Here is a 22,524-nt window from a genome sequence, read left to right as displayed (position 1 = left end):
TGTTGATTGACTTAACAATGGACCTGCGGTTTTTTATGAGCAAGATGGGAAGGAGAACGTCCCACCGGCAAGCTGAGTGTAAACAACGCTCCCTGGACGTCAGTGGTCTAAGGTGGGAGCAGAGCCGCGGCCTCGGAGACCGCAGTCTGATGGCAGGCGTTCAGTTGGCCGTTGTCAACGGGAATTCTGCTTTCTAGGCGCTCACAGTCCAAGAGGGGAGACAGCCCAGTCCGCTGGCGGTGGCAAGGGGAGCCCCAAGTCCAGTCTCTGGGAGTTTGCTCTGTGCGGGGCCAGGCCGAGGGCTGCTCAGGTACCATCGCATTTAAAAATGGCCCCGTCTCTGCCATTGTACAGATGGGAATACTGAGACCCCAGGGGGCTAGGGCTCCGGAGCCTCCTCAGGTGTCCGCACCGGGCTCCTCCCGGTCCCCTGGGAGGCCGGTTTCCGGGCCTCCTCGGGATCTTCAGGGCTTAGCTCGCTCCCTCAGAAAGGCCATTCTGACCCCAGCTGCCCCCACCCCATCACGCTGCTCCCCACAGCGGGCCCCAGGTATTTCTACGCTTTCTCGGTTCTCTCTTTGGGGCCCTTTTCGAGAGGGAGGGGGCGGCGACGGGGGGGGGGGAGCCGGGCGCGAGCCTCAGTTTCCCCACCGGGCGCCGGCCGGGGTGGAGGGGCGGGACGGGTTCCCGGGGGCGCCAGCCGGAGGCGGCGGGGGCGCAGCGGGCGGGCCGGGTGGGCGGGCCGGGGGCGGCGGCGCCACCTTAAGGCGGCTCTGCCCGCGGCTCCCGGCCGAGCCCCGCCGGAGGGAGGCGGCTCCGCGCGGGGCCCGCCGCCCGCGCCTCCGCCGACACCCGGCCGCGGCTCGCGCGACCTTCCGCGCCGGCCCCGTGCGCCCCCCGCCCGGCTCGCGCCCCTCGCGTCCCCGCCCCCCGCGCGCGCTCGGGGGGGCGCGGGCGCTCCGGGGTCCCGGCCCCGCGCCGCCGCGCCCCCTCCTTTCTCCGAACGGCCCCCCCGGCTCTCCCCCCCGCAGCCCCGCCACCTCCTCGTCACCCCCCACCACCCCCCCTCGGGATCGTCGGGCCCCGGCGGCGCGGGGGGCCTCCGGATCGGCAGGATGTACCCCCAGGGGAGGCACCCGGTGAGTGGGGGGCCCGGGCTGCGCCGGGCGGGGGCGCGGGCGCCCGGGAGCTCAGACCCCAACGTGCCCCCCAGACCCCGCTTCAGTCCGGCCAGCCCTTCAAGTTCTCGATCTTGGAGATCTGCGACCGCATCAAAGAGGAATTTCAGTTTCTTCAGGCTCAGTACCACAGGTGAGGGGGGGCGGGGGCGCCCCGCCCCGGGGGGCCCGGGAGCTCACCTGGGAGCTCACCTGGGAGCCCGGGGGAGAGGGGCCGGCCTCTGGGGGCCCCCGGGGGCGCAGCCAGGCGGGGGCGGGGCCTCCAGGGAGCGGGGAGGAGGGACCCCCCCCCCCCCAGGAGGGAGGAATGGCTTCCAGGTGGAAGGCAGGTGAGGTGCCTGGGGACACTCAGTACTGGGACACTTTGAGCCTGAGAAGGGGCGGGAAGGGACTGGGAGCAGGAGGTGGGGCGACGCTAGGGAAGTGGGGAGAGGGGAAAGAGCCAAACCCGTCACTTTGGAAAGTGGCCCAGAGGGGGTGTCCCCGTGTCCTTCCCAGGGTGGCGTGTGGTGGGGGCAGGGTGGCTATAGAGGCAGGGCCCAGCGGGACCCAATGCCCCATCTCCTTTCCAGCCTCAAGCTGGAATGCGAGAAGCTGGCCAGTGAGAAGACAGAAATGCAGCGACATTATGTCATGGTGAGGGGTTCATCATTGCCAGGACTGGGCAGGGGGGCTCAGCTGTGAGTAAAAGCGGGAGGGGTGTGAATCCGGCTCACACTGCCACTCCCGGCCTCATTTTGCGTGTCTGTGAATGGGGCTGGTTGGGATTCCAGGCTGCCTTTACGCCGGCCTTCCCAACTCGTACAAACAATGACACAAGGATGTCCTCTCTCTCCGTGGGCATCTTTGAGGGCCCAAGGTCTCCGGGCACCTCCTCCTGTCCCCCTCCCTGCTTCCTCCCCTGGTCTTCCCCTCTGGGCTCCCATGGGGCTGGGAGGTTCTGTGCCCTTCTGTGATTCCCCCGAGCCTGGGGACTCCTGGAAGACCCAGCGTTGGACTGGCCCTGTAGACAATCCCAATTGGCTTTTCCTTTGCAGTACTATGAGATGTCCTACGGGCTCAACATTGAAATGCACAAACAGGTAACTGTGTTAGGGGGTCAGAGTGTCCAGTAGGAAGGGCGAGGGTCTTGGAGGTCCCTTTCAGCTCAGGGAGTCTGATGTTTGGAGATAGATCCTGATGGTCTGAGGTGGAACTCAAGCTTCTGTTGGTGCTTTGAAGGATGTGACATGGGCCCAAATGCTCTGAGGTTCTGAGATTCTTGTCAGTTTCTGTGTGGGATTCAAGGTTCTAAGTTAGACCAGGAGGTCCTGAAGTGGACTCCAGCTGTTCAAGATCAACCCTGAGATGGGGCACCTGGATGGTTCAGCCGGTTAAGCATCTGACTCTTTGATTCTCAGCTCAGACCTTAATCTTGGTCTTGGGCCTTGAACTCAAGACCCACATTGCGCTCCACACCCAGCACAGAGCCTCCTTAAAAAAAAAAAAAAAAAAGATTAACCCCAAGAACCTGACATTGACCTCAAGTTTCTCTGATAGAGGAGCCCTGAAAGATTGGGAGGTTGATGGACTCTTAGATTCTGTCCCTTAGGATATCAGAATGGTGGGTAGAGCCTAAAACAAGGTGGCTTCCAGGTGGGTGGGAAGGGGTAGTGGGTGGGCTGAGAGTGTGGGCTGCCTGGGGGGTGCCTTTCTGGGTCCATGTGGGCTCTGTTGGCCCTGGTATGGGCTGGAGAGGGGTGATCTGGCAGGAGTAGGGTGTGGTCGCATGGGTTCATGAAATAGAACTCCTTATAGGGCCCCGAGTGGTGGTCAGGTGCTAGGGCCCAGTCTCCGCCCTCCCAGTGGGAACTCAAACCCCATCCAGCACCCCTCCAACCCAAGCACAAGCAAAGCTGACCCCACCCCACTTCTCTCTGTTCGGTACTCCTGGCCCAGACCCACTTCTCTCTGTTCGGTACCCCTGGCCCAGACCCAGTCCCCGGTGAAACCTACAAGTAAAACCGCAATGTCTCCACTCCAGTCCCTATTCTGACATCAAACACGTGGGTTTCTGCACACCGACCAGTTCTCCAGCTCCCACACCAGCAGATGTCCAGCCTGATTGGGACCCTGTGTGCCTGGTCAGCACAGACCCCAGCTTCAGGGCTCAGTCCCACAGGCCTGGCCTGTTTCAGATACCAAGCAAAAGTCTGGGTCTCCGGCCCAAACTTCTAACCACCCAACTCTGTGTAAATTGAGGGTTCCCATAATCCCTATCTTGGGCTCAATCATTTGCCCAAACAGTCCCCAGAACTCAGGAAAGCAGTTGACTTACTAGGTTACCCGCTTATTAGACAGGACGGAGCTCAGCCAGACGGAAGAGGGCAGAGGCCAGGCATGGGTCGCACAGCGTCTGTGGCCTTCCTGGGGGGCGTCCCCCTCCCAGCACCTCCATACTTGGACCGGCCCAAAGCTCTCCACCAACTCTGTTAGGGGTTTTTATGGTGGTCTCACTGCATAGGCCTGAAATCCTCGGCCACTGGTGATTAACTCCATCCCTCTAGTAAAAGCAGGTATGGCTGAAAGGGGGTTACTGAGAGCAGCAAATGATGTCCTGCCCCCACCAGGTCCCTTACCCATCACAGAAATCCCAAGAGTTTTAGGGGCTCTTTGCCAGGAACTGGGGACAAAGAGCGAAAGACGGATTTCTTCTTATGAACCCACCACCACAAAGCCCCTCCCCGAGGGTGGTGCGCTGGGGGGTCTCTGCCTGGTTGTGGCCCCAGGTTGCAGAGGAGACCCAGAGAGAGCCTGTGCCCAGGAGAGACGGCCTGGGAGGGCCACTCCTTTGTTCGTGATGACCCCCAGGCCCCTCTGAGTGGGGCGGCTGTGTGGCTGCTTCCCGGGAATCTGTTGATTGAGTCTGGCGGCTGGTGGATCTGTCCCCGCCTTCCGGCTCACGGCTGCCCTGGGCATCTGCTCAGTAGACCCCCGCTTGCTTCCTCGGCAGCCCCTTGGTCTGCCCCGAGTCTCTGCCTCTTCAGCTGCCGCGTCCCCCGTTTGCACCCGCTGGTGACGGCCCCCTACCTCCTGGCTTTACCAAGACTTCTTATGTCTGGAGTGGAGGGTCTGGACCGAGGGTCCTCCCTCCAAGCTTGCTCCCCACTGTTTCCTGCCAGGCCGAGATCGTGAAACGCCTCAGTGGTATCTGTGCTCAGATTATCCCCTTCCTGACCCAGGAGGTGAGTGGGCCCCGCTGGGGCAGAGGGGAGCTGGAGGCTTGGAGGAGGGCGGCCAGCTCAGAGTGGTGGGCACTGGTTCCGCTGGGTGGCCCGGGGGAGGGGGGCACTGGGTTGGAGCAGGGGGCTTCAGGCACCGAGGGGGCTGGTGGCTGAGGGTGAGGAGTGGGGGTCCAGCCCTGCCGCCAGGCCTCCTGGGTCCCGGTCCTGGCTGTGTGCCCTTGGCTGCTTGCCTTGTCTGTGCCTTTGTGGAGATGTTTAGACAAATGAACACAGCAGGGTGATAGCTAAGTAAGCACCCGGTAAAAAGTTAGCCCTTCTGTGTGCTCAGTGAAAGCAGCTCGTCACCAGAGGACAAGTACTGTCCACTTCCTCCCCCAGGAAGTCCCTGGAGGAGACCCATGGTCCAGACAGAGAGGAGATGGTGGGAGCCGGAACTGAGGGAGGAGACGGGGAGTCAGTGTTTTGGGGGGACAGAGTCTCCATTTGGGGAGGTGGAAAGTTCTGGAGATGGAGGGTTGGGGTGGTCACAGGACAGTGAGTCTGCTTCATGCCGCTGAGCTGTGGCCTTAGAGACGGTGACAGTGACGACTCTTAAATATCCATAACCACAATAATAATTTTAAAAAAGATAGAGCCATGGCAGGTGGCAGTATGAACACCTCCCTGAATCTTAAAAAAAATGTTCATCCTTGTAAGAATTCAAGTACGTGCCAGCCTCAGGACCTTTGCACCAGCTGTCCCTGCTTCTGTCTGGAGCATTCTCTCCGTAAGAGGTGTGAGGGCAGGTTCTACTGCAGGAGGGATAACTGGGGGGGGGGGGGGGGGCTTCGTTGTGATGGGGAACAGATGCTTATCTCGCTTTCCCACTGAATCTGAGATTTTTCCAGAAGCTTGGGATGGAGGGATATCCCAGCTACACTGTAGAGACGATGTCTGAGGCCAAGGGTAGGGACAGGGTGGCTGTGTGAGAACAGCAACATGGGGAGAAAGGAGGTTGAAAAGACTAGGAAGTGAATGAAGACACGCACGTGTACTCTGGCGACTCCATTCTAGGCCAGGAGTCAGCAAACCGTAGTCTGAGGGCCAAGTCCCACCCTCTGTCTGTTTTGTAAATAAAGTTTTATTGGTACACCATCATGCCCACTCATGTGCGTGATCTCTGGAGCAGCGTTCCCCATCAAATGGCAGATAGAAAATCTGCGACAGGCTTGCAATGCTGAAAGTACCTAGTCTGGGACCCTTCAGAGAAAGTTGACCAACCCTCGGCCTAGACACACTTACACACGGGTGTGCCACACACAGCAGCTTCCTGGTAGCCTCTGACAGGTCCTTGGTGGGGACAACCCAAATCCCCAGCCTCGGGAGTGTGCGTGAACAGCCGTAGGTCGTGTGTTCCCACGGGAGCTGCCAGCCACGTGTGGGCCCTCGCTATCCGTTCGTCTGTATTTCGATTTCAATATATTAAGTTTCTGCGGACATTTGTATTAAATTAAGTGAAACGTTTCGTTCTTCACTTGCACTGGCCACATTTCCAGTGCTCAGTGGCCACGTGTGGCCGGCGGCTCCCTTACCCAGCAACGCAGGTCGGGCACCGTCTGTCACTGCTCCAGGTAGGGAGAGGCAGGAAGAGGGGCCGCAGGATGGCGGAGGCACCGGGGCTCTCGGGCTGCCTGTTTCTTCTCTTCGACCCGGTCCTTTAGCTGGTGCTGATTAGACCGCAGTTCTTTGCCGGGGGCGCTGGGCAGTGTCCGAGACGAGGGTATGGAGTGGGTGGGGGCTGGGGATGCTGCTCGGCCCCCCGCAGCTCCCGGACCTCCCCACCCCAGAGAACGACCCCGCGTCCACAGTGCCCAGGGATGTCCTGATCCTTCGGCCCTGACTTACACTGACTGGTTTTCGCTGCCCCGTACATGCTTTCTTTGTCTCTGTGTTTGACTCACGACTTAAAATGGAAAAGGGGAGAGAGAGGAGAGAGACACCGAGCGCTGGGGACAAGGATGGGCGCAGGCAGGCGAGCTGGGGGTCAGGGGACTCTGCCTGGGAGGCTGGGGGCGGTCAGCAGATGGGGAGCCCGAGCACCCCCTTCCCGGTACCCCCCCCCAGCATCAGCAGCAGGTGCTACAGGCCGTGGAGCGGGCCAAGCAGGTGACTGTGGGGGAGCTGAACAGCCTCATCGGGGTGAGTCCCCCCCTGCCCTTCCCCTGCCCTCGGGACACCCCACCCCCAGGGCCCTGGCACCCAGTGGGTGCTCAAGCTGGGGGTGCCGGGTGGGCAGCCGGCCTGGGCTCTGGCCTCCCCGGAGACTCTGGGACGCAGACTCTGTGCGGGCTCTGGGCTGCCCCCGAGGCCAGGGGCGCTGCTGGGCTGCGGCCTGGCCCTGGCCCTGGCCCACCCCTCCTCTCTCCAGCAGCAGCAGCTCCAGCCACTGTCCCACCATGCTCCCCCGGTGCCCCTCACCCCTCGCCCTGCTGGCCTGGTGGGCAGCAGCGCCACGGGGCTGCTGGCCCTGTCCGGAGCACTGGCCGCCCAGGCTCAGCTGGCTGCGGCCGCCAAGGAGGACCGGGCAGGTGGGGAGGCCGAGGGACCCAGAGGTAAGTGGGCAGCACAGAGTGGCAGGGGCGGGGGGACAAGGGTGGGGAGGGGGACTGGCAGGCCACCCCGTCCAGAGCACCAGACGCACCGAAGCGTGAGGGAGTGAATGATAGGGCCTGCGACCCCCAGCGGCTGTGTGTTCTCGGGCCAGTTACTGCCCGTCTCTGGGCATCTATCTGGATGGTTGGGGGCGAGGAATAACCCACTGCTTTGCCAGGGTGTTGGAAAGAGAAGGGAGGTTCTGAGCGGGGGAGAAGGCTCTAGAAGCTCTGGAGGGGTGCGCCCTGTGGCACCACAGGCTATGAAACCCTCCTCTTGTCTTCTCTCTCTCTGCCTCCCCTGCGACCTGCCAGTGGAGAGAGCCCCGAGCAGGGTAAGTTGAGGGCGGCGGGGAACTTGGGGGATCTTCGCCTTGTACGGGCACGTGGCTGAAGCCGATGGTTCTGAGCTGATGGGGGGCTCGGTAGCAGACCCAAGCCGGGTCTCTCAGGCGCTGGGCCGCTGGAGCCTCGTGGTTGTGGGAGGGGCCCCTCAGGCCAGAGTGTTAGGGATCGAGTTTTCCAGCTCGAGTCTTTTCTTGCAATGAAGAATCGAATGCGGGCGGTGGTGGCATCCGCGCAGCCGTCCGTCCGGGAGTGTGTCCGTCCTCCCTCCGCGAGTTATCTGCCGGACTGCTGCCCGGTAGAGCCAGTGAGCCCCGTGTGTCATTTTTTAAGGAAGTGTTTAATTTTGGAACAATTATAAATGCACAGGAGGTTGCAAAGAAAAGTCCCTTGGCCCAGCGCCCCCGCGGTGCAGTCTCCTATAAAACGCAGCATCCGGTGCAGGAAACCGCAGGCGGTGCAGGCCCCGCAACCGACTCCGCTTCCCGCGTCCTGCGGCCACCTCTGTTCTGGTGCGCGTGCGCTGGGCGGGTCTACGCAGTTGCGTGACAACCGAGTTTGCGCCTGCGGGTTTTCCAGGAGCCCGGTTTAAAAAAGGCAGAGGCTGTGGACTCGGAGTCCGTTCCGGGTCTGTCAGCACAGCGCGTGTCCAGGCTGTCCCCGCCGTCGCCGTCGGCTCGTACCGGCTCTTGCCCGTGCGGGTCACGCTCTTTTCGTGGTGCCGAAGCTCCAAGATCCGAACGCATTTTGCGCGCAGAGCTCGTCCCAGCCTGCGCCCGCGCCCGGCCCGCGCCGCCATCCGCGGTGCCCGCGACGGCCGTGAGTCCGCCCTCCGACGGTTCCATTTCGCAGATGCAGAGCTGGAGGCCCAGATCTGGAGAACCGCGGTGGGGACGCTCCGTCTGGGCTGCGCCCGGGGATGGGCGTCTGTCTCTCTCTCTGTTACATGTAAAACGCGTGTTTGCACATGTTCAAGTCCAAGACAGGAGGTAGCAGGTGCCCCGGGGGTCCTGCTCCTTTGACAGACTGTGCCGGAGACCAGGCCTCCCTCTCATGGCGATAGCGTGCGGTGGACATCCCAGGAACCAATCACTTCTGCAAAGACCCTGTTTTCAGATAAGGCCCCATCTAGAGCTTCTGGCTGGACACGTAACTGTGGGGGATGCTGCCCAGCCCAGGAAAGGGACCATGGCGCCCCCCCACCCCCCATCCAAGTCCCCTTTCCTAAAACGACTCCTGTCCTCAGTGTGAAGGGCTGCTTCTCCCCGCTGTCAGGTGTGCCCCACAGGAAAGAGGGGATGTCAAATGAGACATTATGCCCTCAGGGACACCAGGCCCTGTATGGGGACATCTGTGGCTCTTGCGACTCAGGGAGCACCGGACATCGAGGGGATGGCGGGGGCGAGATGCTGCTCAGCCCCCCCAGCGTGCCGGTGGCGGCCCCACAAGGCCGAGGCGAGAGACCCTGGTGTGCGATATGGGTTTCTGTGTCCCCACACATACGGGCTGGTCCTCCAGAGAGCCGGGGGGGCACTCGCGGAGGGCCTGGCGCTGGCTTAGGTCCGCGGCTCGCTGGCTCTTCCCAGCAGCCCTGAAGCAGGCGCGGCTCCCATCCGCATTTCACAGCTGAAGACACAGATGCAGACCAGTGCGGGCGCTCGCGCGGGTCTCAGAGAAAGGCCAAGGCCGCGGCCACGCGCCGTGCTTGCTTTAGTTCAGTGATACGTGTGGCCAGCTTTCCACGTTGCCACGTCTCAACTTTCTTTCTTTTTAAAAAGATTTTATGTATTCATTTGACAGAGAGAGAGAGCGCGAGAGAGAGAACACAAGCAGGGGGAGTGGGAGAGGGAGAAGCAGGCTTCCCGCCGAGCAGAGAGCCCGATGCGGGGCTCAATCCCAGGACCCTGGAATCATGACCTGAGCCCCAGGCGGACCCTCAATACCTGAGCCACCCAGGCGCCTTTCTTTCTTTCTTTCTTTTTAACATTTTATTTATTTGAGATTTATTTCTTTATTATCAGAGATCGTATTGCTGGCGTGTGTGGGCTGGCTTTGAGTCCTGTCTCGGCCCCTAAGTCACTGTACAGCCCTGTCTTCCCTTAGGCTGAGTTTCCCTGTCTGTACCATGCAATTAACCATCACTTGCCCACAGGCTTGCTGTGGGGAAGCCTGCTTCTCCCTCTCCCACTCCCCCTGCTTGTGTTCCCTCTCTCACTATCTCTCTGTCTCTGTCAAATAAATAAATAAAATCTTAAAAAAAAGAAAGAAAGTTGAGACGTGGCAAAGTGGAAAGCTGGCCACGTGTATCACTGAACTAAAGCAAGCACGGCGCGTGGCCGCGGCCTTGGCCTTTCTCTAAGTCAAGGGCTTAGCACTGAGTCCAGCCTTGGAAGGTCCCATTTCCCAGATGGGGAAGCTTGAGGCACAGATCCTCGTAACAGTGTTGGGGACCCCCAGTCTTGGCTCAGCCAGGATCGAGTCTGGGGCCCCAGGAGCCTGACCCTTCGACTCACCCAGCTCTCGTATCTCTGCAGAGCGCATCCCCCTCACCCCCTGGGAGTGTGGTGGAAGAGGAAAGACCGGGCGGCCCAGGGGGCAGTGGGAAGCAGCGACCTGAGGACAAGGATCTCTCGGGACCTTACGTAAGTGGGGGGCAAGCAGAAATCTGGGGTGGGCCCCCAGTCTGGCTCCTCAGAGCCTCCCAGAGCCCAGCTCACTCTGCAGCCTTCCATAGCGCACCATTGCCCGGGGAAGCCCTGTGGGGCCGGGCCCAGCTCTGGGTGCTGTGTCTCTGGAGCCTTGGGACCGGGCATCTGTCTTTCCCCCTCCTAGCTTTGGCTCAGCCTGTCTGCAATTCCCCCTTCCCCTGCCTCTCTGTGAGGCCCAGAGTGCTCTCTGCTGCAGGGGGCTGTCCCGGGCCGGACCCCCTCCCTCACTGGAGGAGCACTGCACCTGTAGTTTCTGCCTCTAGCACCCAGGGCCCCCGCGGAAATGTGGGGGCCGGGACTGCGGCTGGCGAGGAGACACTTATCCCATCGGTAGGGACAGCCTCACTCTGGTCCCCACCGCCTGTCAGGCCGTCTCGGCCAGAGCTGCCTTTGGTCTTCAACCATCATCACAGCTTGTTCTACGTGTCAGCAACTCATTCTGTCTTAGAGAAGAGAACTGGGGATGGTTGGGGGGCCGTTAAAGAAACACCCCCCCGCTGGGAAGATGCGGCCTTCAGGCGGGCTTTGGTCTTCCTGGGCTTCTCAGCTAGACCAGAGGGCGGCCCCAGACAGCACTGTTCCTCGCAAGGGCGGTAGGGAGCAGCCGCAGAAGGAGGTAGAATAGATGTGGGGATAGGTGTTAAGAAAATCCTTCCAGAGCAAGCTTGGAGGGCTTCCTGGAGAGGGCAAGGCTGAAGGCCGGGAGAAAGGAGGGGTGAGGTCTCTGGCAGATGGGTAGACGAGACAGACCACCCTGACAGGACTGGATGAGTCCTGGCCTCTGGCTTTCCCCTCCCTGCACGAGCAGGAAACTGAGATCCAGGGAGGGCTGGGGGTGCTCAGGGCCCCGCAGCAAGTCTTGGGTGCGCAGCTCCGTCCCCTTGTTTTTCTCCACGAGGGACACCCCCCCACCTCCCCGCCGCACCTGAGCTCATGGCAGCCTTCTTCCTGAACCAAGCCCATGGGCCTCTGAAGCCCCGGACTCCCGGTCAGACGGGGGCTGGCCCTGTGTACACCCCCGCCCCCGAGAATGAGTCAGAGGCCGGGAGGCAGGGCAGGCAGAGGCATGGCCAGGGTAAGCTCCCTCCGCCCCGTACCCCTCCAGGAGAGCGACGAAGACAAGAGTGACTACAACCTGGTGGTGGACGAGGTGAGTCGGAGTCCGACCTCTGACTTCCGGGACTCGGAGGTTGGGGCACAGCGAGCGGCCGGCTTTCCTGAGGGCTGGGGGGCCTGGGGGAAGGAAGGGTCCTGCCCCCCTCCCGCCGTGCATGGCTGGGATGAGGGTGGCACGGGAGAAGGGGAGTAGGAGATGGGGGACACCTCAGGCCGACCTCCTCGCCATAGTGCAGGTGGGGAAACTGAGGCCCAGAGGACCCTGGGGATGGGCAGCAGAAGTGACCTTAAGCCCTGGCTCACTGTGTGGCTGGGGGAGTGTGCCCCCTGCTATGGTCTCACTTTTCCCCATCTGTTCGATGCGGGTGACGAAAGCAAGTCCTGACGTAGCCGTGACTCTGTGTGCTTATGGGCTGGGAACGATCAGTCCTATTTTACAGATGAGTAAAGTAAGGCACGGAGCCAGGGGAATCATAATCCTCTCAAGGTGGACCGTAGGTGCCCAGTCTGGAGCGTGGGATGGGGTTTGGGAGGGGTCTAGAGAGGGGCTTTCCTCCTTCACCCACTTCATCTCCACTTAACGTCACCTCGTCGAACCCAGGACCAACCCTCGGAGCCCCCCAGCCCAGCTACCACCCCTTGTGGAAAGGCACCCATCTGCGTCCCTGCCCGTCGGGACCTCGTGGACAGTCCGGCGTCCTTGGCCTCCAGCCTCGGCTCTCCACTCCCCAGAGCCAAGGAGCTTGTCCTGGTAAGGAGCAGGGGAGGCCTTGAAACTCACTTTGTTCATCCTGGGGACCTGGAAACAGATGCCACCACGCAGGATACGGAGTGGACAGAAAGCAGCCCGGCTCGGGTTCTTGGCCACCTTCTAAAACACCGCTTCTCCTCTATCTGAGTGTATTTCCCAAGTGGACTGGCTCTGTGGGTAGGAAGAGACCACTCACCCACCGCCTTGTAGAGAAGCCAGGCATCTCTCGTAAGAACTAGGAAGCCCCCTGGAGATGAACACAGGGACCTGGAGGAGGGAGGCTCTCGCGAGGGCCACTCCAGCCCCCCCAAGTGTTAAAGTCTTTGCCAGGTGCTGGAGACACACCAGCCCCACCTGAGCTGTCGTCCCGGTCCCCAGAGGCAAGAGGATCACTATGGGAACAATCTTGTCCGTGCCAGCTGTAGGATGCCCCCCCCACACACAGTCGAGGTCCGTTTGTCCCACCCCCTCCCTCCCCCAAATCTTCCCCAGACCCCTGCCCTGCACTTACCCAGACAGTGTGTCGGTTTCTAGGCCTCCCCTCCCAGCAGGTTGCTATGGCAACCGCAGAGGCTGGGGCTCCCGAGGCATCTTCGGTGACCTCCTCCACTCCAGGAGACCAGAGGGGGAGGGGCAGCTCTCTTCTCCCGGAGAAGCGCCCCCCCCCCAAGGCCTCCCTGTCCCACGTGGTCGCCACCCACACCCCATCGTGGGCGGGCGCCTGTGGCGGGTACAAAATGTGGGATTGTCTAGTGGAAAGAGGGGACAAGAATGGGAAGTTCTTGAAAGGCCAAGGAGATGCAGCAGAAAGAGGGCGGGGGGGGGGGGTGCTGGTCCCTGAAGGCCGGCTTCCCCTCCAGAGCCACAGCTGCGGCAGGTGGGGAGGGCTGGGAGGAGGCACACCCCGACCCTTGGACCCTTGGGAGCAGGTGAGGGGCCGGGCACCTGTCCTGGGTGCTGGTCCTTCATCCGGGAGCTCATCTGCCCGGGGGAGTTTCGCATTCCCTGTCCCCAGAGGACGGGACAACCTCCTGACTTCCTGTCCCCCTCTCCCTGCAGGCGTGCCCCTGCTCAAGGCCAGTCTACACCCGCACTCCTAACCGGGTATCTTATTATACAGGAGCACAGCCTGGCCGCAGGTGCTGGCTCCCCTCCCCCGCCTGTGCGCAGCCCTGTGGGCAGATGCCCGCCCCTTCCGCTCACACGTGCACCTGGTGCTCCCGTGTGCAGACCCTCACGTGTCCCCATGTTCAGGGGACCAGCCGAGGGGCCCGCGCCCCTGGAACCGCAGAGGGGCGCTGCTTGGCGCCCTGGCCTAGCGCGGATAACCCCGCTCTCTGCTCTCACCTAGTTTCCCACCCCCTCGTGGGCTGCCGGGTGCCGGGTGCCAGGGGGTGATTGGTCCTGACCTTTCTCCCCAGAACGACCTTCCCGCCAGCACTCCTGCCCCCAAGTCCTGCGACTCCTCCCCGCCCCAGGATGCATCCACCCCCGGGCCCAGCTCAGCCGGGCACCTCCGCCAGCTTGCTGCCAAGCCAGCGCCTTGCACGGACAGTGTTGGTGAGCCTCTGCTGGGGCCTGTCAGAACAGGTCTCTTCTGGCGGGGGTGGAGGGGTGGTTCTAGAAAATGGTAGGGAGTGGGGGAAGCAGGAGGTTTGAATCCAGCTCGGGCCTGGCCTTGGCCCTTTCCATGCCTCTGAGCCCAACACTGACTCCCTCTGGACCTCTTTCTCCTTACGGTCTTGGGTTAACGGGGGGAAACTGAGCCCTAGAGGGGAAGTGATTTACTCAAGAGCTTTAGCCTAGTGAGCCCTGGCAAGACGGGCTTTGGATTCAGGCAGCCTTGGGTTGAGGCCAGCCTTGGCTACTCAGCAGCTGTGTGACCGTGGGCAAGTGGCTCAACCTTTCTGAGCTTCAGGTTCCCCGTCGTTAATGTTGGGACGACAGTGTTCCCCTTTTCTGTCTTATGGCTAGGCCCTGTGCTGGTCCTGGGGTCCCCCCAAAAATCAGCCCTGGAGCCTGCCCTCGAGATGCTCCCAGATGGTGGGGAAGGAGACCCAGACCCCAAAACTGGCCGTCCTGTGTGATGGTGGCTAGGGTAGAGGGAGGGGACCAGCGTGGGCAAGGTTAGAGGGGGGGTGAGGAGAGGAGGCTCAGTGATGTTCTTGAGATATGGTTGGACATTGGGTCTAGGTTGTTGGTTTTTTTTTTTTTAATTTTTTAAAGATTCTATTTATTTATTTGACAGAGAGAGAGAGAGAGACAGTGAGAGAGGGCACACAAGCAGGGGGAGTGGGAGAGGGAGAAGCAGGCGTCCTGCTGAGCAGGGAGCCCGACGCCGGGCGCGATCCCAGGACCCTGAGATCGTGACCTAAGCCAAAAGCAGACGCCTAACAACTGAGCCACCCAGGCACCCCTGGGTCTAGGTTTTGAAGGGTGAGTAGGAGTTTCGCCGCTGAGGAAGGAAAGGGGACAGCATGTCAGCCAGAGGGAACAATATATTCCCAAACATCTGGAAACAGGAGAGGCTGTGGTGGATGCCGGACCAGAGCACGGCAGCCCCGAATGACCAGCCACGGCTGTGGAAGGCGGGATCTGGGCCGGAGGTGTCTGAAGACCTTCCTCTCTCTCACTCAGCCCTGCGGAGCCCCCTCACGCTGTCCGGTCCCTTCACCACGTCCTTCAGCCTGAGCTCCCACAGCGCCCTTAACGGGGACCTCTCTGTGCCCAGCTCCTACGTCAGCCTCCACCTGTCCCCCCAGGTCAGCGGCTCTGTAGTGTATGGACGGTCTCCCATGGTGAGTCCTTGGCGTGGGGGCACCAGGAGGTACCAGCAGGGTGCAGGGGCTGGGGGCCAGGACGAGAAACCACTTACGTAAGGAGAGACAAGGGACTAGGGAAAGGGATGGGAGTCCATGTGCACGTGGGGAGGTGATCTGAGGGTCTCAGTAGCCCACAAGCTTAATACAGAGACACACCTATAACCGGCAGAGGCAACAGTGAGCATGCTGCCTTGTAAGGAGCAGAGAGCCCCAGCCACAGGGCTGAGGGTCCCATTCTGGGTCCTTATGACTCTGCGGTTCTAGGAATCCCTGGGCAGAGACTTTGGGGTTCCCGCAAGTGAAAGCCTCCGCTCTCCTAGCTGCAGTGTGGGTGGAGGACAGGGCATCTCTGGCCTCTTGGGGAGGGGCCCATGAACAGATTGGGGATCCTCTGATAAATGGAGAAGTATGGCAGGTGAGCTTGGGGAAAGGCACAGGTGGGCTGGAGTCCCCTGACCCGTGACACCCCCTCTGGCATTTTGGCAGATGGCATTTGAGTGTCACCCGCATCTCCGAGGGTCCTCTGTCTCCTCCTCCCTGCCCACTATCCCTGGTGGAAAGCCGTGAGTATTGGCTCTGGGCCCCCATTGCGGGGTGGGGGCTGGGGTTCCCCGGCGGCCTTTCCGGAAGGTCTCTTTGAGCAGCTCCCTGGAGAGAGAGAGGTGTGTAACAAGCAAAATGGAGACCACTCTTTCTTAACTGGAGGGGAGGGATTTTGCGCTCCCCCCCACTGCCCCAGCCCAGGACATTTGGCACTTCTGGTGATATTTGTGGTTGCCACACCCACGACTGACCCCTAGTGGGTGGGGGCCGATGGTCCGGCTGCCCACCCTGCAGTGCGTGGACCCAGGGATGGACCCAGCCCTGGGTGCCCAGAACTTTCTGCCGCGGTGGGAATGCTCTGGACGTACAGCTGTCCAGTGATCGCCATCGCTGCCGGCCACCTGTGGCTCTTGCCATGGAGGAACTGAAGTTGTAAATGTACATCTGATTGGCCCCTGTGGCTGGTGGCTACCCCTGGGTCCCATTCTCTGGAGCTCTCCCGGCATCTCCCTGGGTCCCCTCTACGCAGCGCTTACTCTGCACTGGGTGGGACGCCGGGCGAGGGCTAGGACCGCCCCCACCATGTACAGCGCTGTCGGGTCACCAGTGATCACGGGGCTCCTTCCCCAAACGCACCGGGGCACCGGGCAGGAGGAGGGGGGGCGAGGGCGCGGCGGGCGGGCCGCTCCCCCTAGTCACGGCCGTCCTCCTGCTCCTGGGGCGCAGGGCCTACTCCTTCCACGTGTCCGCCGACGGGCAGATGCAGCCGGTGCCCTTCCCCTCGGACGCGCTGGTGGGCGCGGGCATCCCGCGGCACGCGCGGCAGCTGCACACGCTGGCGCACGGCGAGGTGGTCTGCGCCGTCACCATCAGCGGCTCCACGCAGCACGTGTACACGGGCGGCAAAGGCTGCGTCAAAGTGTGGGACGTGGGGCAGCCGGGCGCCAAGACCCCGGTGGCGCAGCTCGACTGCCTGGTGAGGGCCGGGCCCGCCGCCTGGGGGCGGGGCTTGGCTGCCGGCGGGGCGGGGCTGGTCCGATGGGGGCGGAGTCCGGGAGTCTGCTGGGACGGGGGCGTGGCTCATCCGGCGGAGGCGGGGCTCGCGGGCCAGACGGGGGGCGGGACTCGCAGCCTCTGAGAACCGACCTGGCGGGGGCCGCCAGGAGGCCGGGTGGGAGGGCCAGGCCTACACCCTGGGCTGTCTTCCGTCCCAGAACCGGGACAACTACATTCGCTCCTGCAAGCTGCTGCCCGACGGCCGGAGTCTGATCGTGGGCGGCGAGGCCAGCACCTTGTCCATCTGGGACCTGGCAGCGCCCACCCCGCGCATCAAGGCAGAGCTTACTTCCTCGGCTCCGGCCTGCTACGCCCTGGCGGTCAGCCCCGACGCCAAGGTCTGCTTTTCCTGCTGCAGCGACGGCAACATCGTGGTCTGGGACCTGCAGAACCAGACCATGGTCAGGTGGGCGTCGTGATCCCCCTCCCCCCCACACACACCCGCCTTGGCATGTACGCTGTGGGGGGCAGATGAGTGGCCTGGGAGGGCCCCGCTCCTCGAAAGACCCTGGCCCTTCTCCCTGCAGGCAGTTCCAGGGCCACACCGACGGCGCCAGCTGCATCGATATTTCCGACTATGGCACTCGGCTCTGGACCGGGGGTCTGGACAACACGGTGCGCTGCTGGGACCTGCGGGAGGGCCGCCAGCTGCAACAGCACGACTTCAGCTCCCAGGTGCTGCAGTGGGTTGGCTGGGAGGGCCATAGAAGTTTCAGGAATCTGGAGACCCCTCCTCCCCACCCAAGGCACTCACTTCCACAGGCCGAGTGGGACCAAAGGCCTGCTGTCTGTCCTTCCTTCGGACAGATCCACAGGCCTTCCCCCTAAATTCTCCAGGGACAGAGGGAAGCACAAAGGAACTGATTGATTTTTAAGCTGTGGGCCTACTAAGACCCTCAGATCGCTTTCCCACATGCTTGTGCCAAGCCACTCCCCCATTCCTTCCTTTCTCCTCCTGGCCTTCAATCTCTTGGCCCTACCAAGAGTGTCTGACCGCTCCTGGGGCTCGCCATAGGGAAGCCACTGATTGGGGGGGACAGGTAGAGGTTGACATGGTAGTTGGGCAGAGAGGTCTCTGTTGAGGGCATCGTGGGAGTCCAGGCTGAACAATGTGGTGAAGGGGCCGAACAGAACCAGGGGGCTCCTCAGGGCTGAGCAGAGTCACCCAGATCCTCTCTCCCCCTGCCTTGGGGGCAGGGCGTGAGCTCGTGACTTGACATTTAAGGCCTCCACGCTCTGGTCTCAGCCACAGCATGCCCTGCCACACCTCGACCTCTAGCTGATATGCGTTCCTGTTCCTTTTGCCAAATGGGTGAGCTCCTACTCATCCTTCAAAATCCATCTCCATTTTGCCCCCTTCCTTGAAGACTGGGGGTAGCTAACTCCCAAACTCCTTTGGTTCTACCTTCTCTTCTCTTCAGCTTGAAAGTTGCTTTGATAAGGAAGTTGGGGTGCAGGGGGACATGTCTATCCCTTGTCCCTGAGACTTAGATGGGTGGTTCTCTGGGGATCCCATGGTGAGTGTCTCCCATCCCGGGGGTCCCCTGCCTTTTTTTTTTTTTTTTTACAGAGAGAGAGAGATCACTAGTAGGCAGAGAGGCGGTGGTGTGGGATGGGGGAAGCAGGCTGCCTGCTGAGCAGAGAGCCTGATGTGGGACTTGATCCCAAGACCCTGAGATGACCTGAGCTGAAGGCAGAGACTTAACTCACTGAGCCACCCAGGTGCCCCGCCCCCTGTCTTTATACAGGAACACGTCTGTGTGGCCAGGAAAGAACTTGTAAGCGCGCCCAGTCTTCTCTCTGCTCTCAGTTTATGGTTCTTCCCACAAGTGCCCTCTCAGTAAGACTTTGAGAAGTTTCTGGGGGGGAACAGGGCCTTATACCTCCCTGTGCCTCACTCGGCCTCGGGCACGGCAGGGTGAGGCCACTGAGCCCTTTCAGATCAAAGTCAGAGGACGCGTTGGCAGGCGGGGAGAGCTCAAAGCTGGAAGTCCGAAGGCCCGGATCCTTCACGGATCCATGACCTTGAGCTTGCTGGGGTCCCAGCTTGCTTCCACCATCTGCTCGCGGGGGGCGGGGGGGACGCGACGACTGTCCTCGCCCGGCTTCGTGCTCTCCCCGCTTCCCTCCCTCCCGGAGCTGTTGTGCGTTCGGAGCGGATAATGGATGTGAGGCCCCAGGGTTCCGTGTAATTCTGATTAATATTAATGATTCGACATGCAGTTGCCTGCTGCGTTCCAGGCCCTGGGCCAGCTGCCTCTCCGTGCGGGGCTGCGGCGGGAGAGCGCTGGACCTCTCCCCTCCCCTCCTGGGCGTCCTCCACCATCTGAAGGGGGTTCTGATCTGCCCTCTTCCCTCTGCACCCCCCAGATCTTCTCCCTGGGCCACTGCCCCAACCAGGACTGGCTGGCCGTGGGCATGGAGAGCAGCAACGTGGAGGTTTTGCACGTCCGCAAGCCCGAGAAGTACCAGCTGCACCTCCACGAGAGCTGCGTGCTCGCCCTCAAATTTGCCTCCTGCGGTGGGTCTTCGGGTTTGGGCAGGGCTCCAGGGCGCTGGGGCGGGCTTGCCAACGCCAGCACACCACAGACAGCCCACACGGCCAAACGCAGGATGCCGGTGGGATTTGAGTCTTAGCAGATCATTTGTTAGTGTAAGTTTTTCCCAAGTATTGCACTTGTTTGTTCGCACAAATAGATCCTAAATGGTGCGTGAGATATACTTGCACTTGGGGAAAAAATAAAAGCGAAACGATTTTTAGTGTAAGTATGTCCCGAGGATTGCCCTGGACACACACATACGCTAAAAATAAATAATAAATTGTAAGATACGGTGCATCTGTACCGAAAGCGATTTATGATTTTTTTTCGGAGATTTAAGCGTAACCGGACATCCCAGATTTTATCCGGCCGCCCTCTCCTGGGGGCTCCCCCTTCTCAAAGGCCAGGTGGAGCCCCAGGGGGGCCCAGTGTTCCCGTGCCAGAAACGAGCCCAGCGGCCAGCCCACGGTGGTCTTCAACATGCCCGCCTCCCCTCCCCAGGGCGCTGGTTTGTGAGCACCGGGAAGGACAACCTGCTGAACGCCTGGAGGACGCCGTACGGGGCCAGCATTTTCCAGGTAGCGCAGCGCTGGGCAGGCGGGCGGGCAGCACCGGGCAGGTCGCCATAGGCCTGGGGCCCCAGGGTGGCCTCGCTGGGGGGGGCAAACCACAGAACTTCCCCGGGTCCTCCCACCGCCCCCCCCAAACCCCCGGCCAGCAGGCACTAAGCAGGGTCTGCACACTGGCCCGCGGGCCATATCTGCCTGCAGCCCGGGTTTTTTTTTTTTTTTAATTATTTGTGTACTTAATTTTTTAAGACGTAAAATTTGTCATCTTAGCCATTTCAAGTGTACTGTTGAGTGGCACAAAGTGCATAAGCACCGTCCTGGAGCCTCCCCCACTGCCCGTTTCCAGAATTTTCCATCCCACCACACGGAGCCTCTGTCCTGACTAAGCTCGGACTCCCCACCCCGCCCCAGCCCCGGCTCCCACCCTTTCCTCTCTGGTCTGTGTGGACGGGACTCCTCTGGGGCCCTCCTAGGAGTGGGGTCCTGTGGGACGGGTCCTTCTGGGTCTGGCTCCTCTCACTGAGCGCCGTGTCCTTGGGGTCCCTCCGCGTGATGGCAGGGGTCAGGGTCCTTCCCTTCCTGAGGCTGGACGGTGTTCCCGCGTGGGGACGGACCTAGCGGTGTTTATCTGTCTACCTGTCGATGGAAACGTAGCACTTGCGGGCTCAAACCTGTCCACATCCTCACCGACACTTGTTAGTGAGTCTTTTTTGGTCCCAGCCGTCCTAGTGGGTACGGGGGGGGGGGGGGGGACTTTTACATTTTTTAAGGGCAGGAAAACAAAAGGGGAATCATGTGACACAGATTTGGCCTCTGGACTTGCTGGCTAGAGATGGATCTGGACCAGCCTGAGAACTTCATGCTGGGCCCTTTACAGGGAAGGTTTGGCGCTGCTGGTCATTGTGCCGTGAGCTTTAGCTGGCCCTCTGCAGTGCTGTGTGGCCTCAAGCCCGCGGCACACGCTCTCTGAGCTTCCTCCAAAGGGGCAGGGCTGCAGTTCCCTCCCTCTCGAGGTCAAGAGCACAGAGGTCCTGCCCTTCCCAGGAGCACGGTCACCTGTCCAGAGGCTCAATTCTAGTGGACCTTCTTCTGGAAACATGTGTCCCCCTCCCCCTAACTGGGAGAGGCCTGGCGCCCCACCGTGGGCTCCCGTGTCCCGTCTTGGCCCCGGCTCATCCTTGCGGGCAGGCCCTTACCCAGTCGCCCTGCCTCTTCCCTCTGCACATCGTGCAGGGCCCCGTCTCACCTCCCCCTTCTCGCCCTCTCCCCGTCCCTGCCCACAGTCCAAGGAATCATCCTCCGTGCTGAGCTGTGACATCTCCGGAAATAACAAGTACATTGTGACAGGCTCAGGGGACAAGAAGGCCACCGTGTATGAGGTGGTCTACTGAGACCCCCGCCATCTCCCGGCACCCCTGGCCCGGCTCCTGGGGAAGGGGCATCCCGGACAGAGACCCCGACACCCCCTCTCCATTCATACCTGTGAGTGCTAAGTCCCGTCTGCCTTCTGGCCGACTCCTTCCCACCTTCCCTGGCTGGACGTGGGGCTGGACAGGCAGGTGGACTTTGGGGAAATAAATGTATTTATCACAACTGCCTTTCTGTCTTGGGCTGAGCCAGCGACTGTGGCTTTTCTCGCGCACTGTCACTGGGGAGGGGTGAGTGGCTGCGGGCGAGTGGCTTGCCTCCTCTCCGCCTCCCGTTCCTTTCCTGGATGATGAAGGAGCCGGTCCTGCCTCAAACAGCGTGGGGTGCGCCGTGAGCAGCTGGCGTGGTGCAGGGCAGCACGGCTTAAGGGATACCCGCGGACCTCCATGGCTGAACACCACGGACCCTGATCACTCACTCTTGTCCCCGGGCTGGTAGGGCTCGGCTCCCAGTAGACACCCAGGGCTCCAGGATGGTGGACTTCCTGCCGTCATGACATACAGCTTGGGGGTCCAGTGTCACAGGGAGAGGAAGTCACACGGGCACTCGGGGCTCTGGCCCCAGAGAGAGCTGCCTGGGTCTCTTACCGGCCGCTCTCTGGACAGAGTCCTCCCAAGATGCTGCACACGTACAAGGGGCTGCAGAACATAGGGGACCACATGGCTCTTGGGGTGCTTGCCTTGGAGACCCCCGGATGATTCCAGGCCCACCCTCAGGGTCTGAGTGAAGCCCACGGTCCCAGAGGAGGGGATGGTAAGTGAGAGCTGACCCGGAGAACGGCCATTTGTGGGGGTCATGCAGGTCTGTGTAGGAACAGGGAGCGGCATGTGCAAAGGTTTGGAGATGAGTGCGGCCGGGTGGAAACCAGGCGGGCCGAGTACTCCTCCTCCTGGAAAGAAGCCTCCAGCCCAGGCTGAAGCAGCCTACAGGACGTGGCCAGCCAGGGGGCACGGTCAGCATCAGCAGGAGGCCAGGAGCCAGCAGCGGCAGAGAGGGGTGGGGGGGTGGCTAGTGGGGGTGGGGCGGGGGGCAGGGCGCAGGGCAGAGCCATATACTCTATTCTGGAAGCTCCCATGAGCCTGGGCCGCCGTGGAGGGGCTGGGTGTCAAGCCAGGATGCTGCTGGGAACCTCCCGGACGGAGATGGGAGATGGTGGGGACCCCAGGGCAAACAAGTCGCACCCGGGTGGAGGTTTGGAGACACTCTGGGGAGAGGGTAGTTCTCTGGGTAAGGAAAGCAGAGTGGTGGGCACCTTCTGGGACGCCTCTCCTGGAGGGACAGGTAAGCAAAGGTGTGAGAGCCCCCAGCGCGGAGAGGCTGGAGGAGAAGCTGTCGGCAACCCTCTCCCGCAGGGCACTGCCAACAAGGACCCATCACTCACTGGCGGGGGCCGTCCCAGGCACTGGGGGACCAAGCAGCACCCCCTAAAGTCATGACGACCAGTGTCCACAGATGTTGCCACATGTGCCCCCTGAGGGATGGGTTCACCCCCAGGTGAGATGCACTGGGATATCTTGGGAAGGGGGGACCCCATCCCTGGATCGGAAACCCCCTCTCTGGGAAGTGGGACAGGGAAATCGGTGCACGTGCACCCCCACTCCCAACAGGGGTCCG

The 22,524-nt window shown here is 61.6% G+C and overlaps 1 protein-coding gene across 6 annotated transcripts; it reads left to right on the top strand.

Annotated features, from left to right (window-relative positions):
* Nucleotides 1-822: 822 nt before the first annotated feature.
* TLE2 (TLE family member 2, transcriptional corepressor) lies at nucleotides 823-21,075 on the top strand. 6 transcript variants are annotated; one of them, XR_009350539.1, is made up of 22 exons: nucleotides 823-1,139; nucleotides 1,214-1,311; nucleotides 1,751-1,814; nucleotides 2,216-2,260; nucleotides 4,340-4,402; nucleotides 5,938-6,012; nucleotides 6,506-6,580; nucleotides 6,810-6,993; nucleotides 7,348-7,367; nucleotides 9,912-10,019; nucleotides 11,191-11,235; nucleotides 11,803-11,952; nucleotides 13,374-13,512; nucleotides 14,590-14,750; nucleotides 15,261-15,337; nucleotides 16,044-16,293; nucleotides 16,532-16,779; nucleotides 16,901-17,048; nucleotides 18,122-18,213; nucleotides 18,744-18,894; nucleotides 19,415-19,491; nucleotides 20,766-21,075. XR_009350539.1 is itself a non-coding variant. In XM_059159398.1 (21 exons), exons 1-21 carry the CDS (start codon nucleotides 1,116-1,118, stop codon nucleotides 20,871-20,873), a joined length of 2,274 nt encoding a protein of 757 aa, XP_059015381.1. In that variant the 5' UTR covers nucleotides 825-1,115; the 3' UTR covers nucleotides 20,874-21,075. The 6 variants fall into 6 exon arrangements, 5 of the variants coding, with proteins under 5 accessions (XP_059015381.1, XP_059015378.1, XP_059015379.1 ...); XM_059159398.1 differs by lacking the exon at nucleotides 18,122-18,213 and having other exon boundaries at nucleotides 825-1,139; nucleotides 14,590-14,714; XM_059159395.1 differs by lacking the exon at nucleotides 18,122-18,213 and having other exon boundaries at nucleotides 825-1,139.
* Nucleotides 21,076-22,524: the final 1,449 nt, after the last annotated feature.

Source organism: Mustela lutreola, chromosome 2, assembly GCF_030435805.1.
Source record: "Mustela lutreola isolate mMusLut2 chromosome 2, mMusLut2.pri, whole genome shotgun sequence".
Classification (NCBI taxonomy): domain Eukaryota; kingdom Metazoa; phylum Chordata; class Mammalia; order Carnivora; family Mustelidae; genus Mustela; species Mustela lutreola.
Note: the sequence above shows the minus strand (reverse complement) of the source record. Positions and strands in the feature narration are given on the sequence as shown.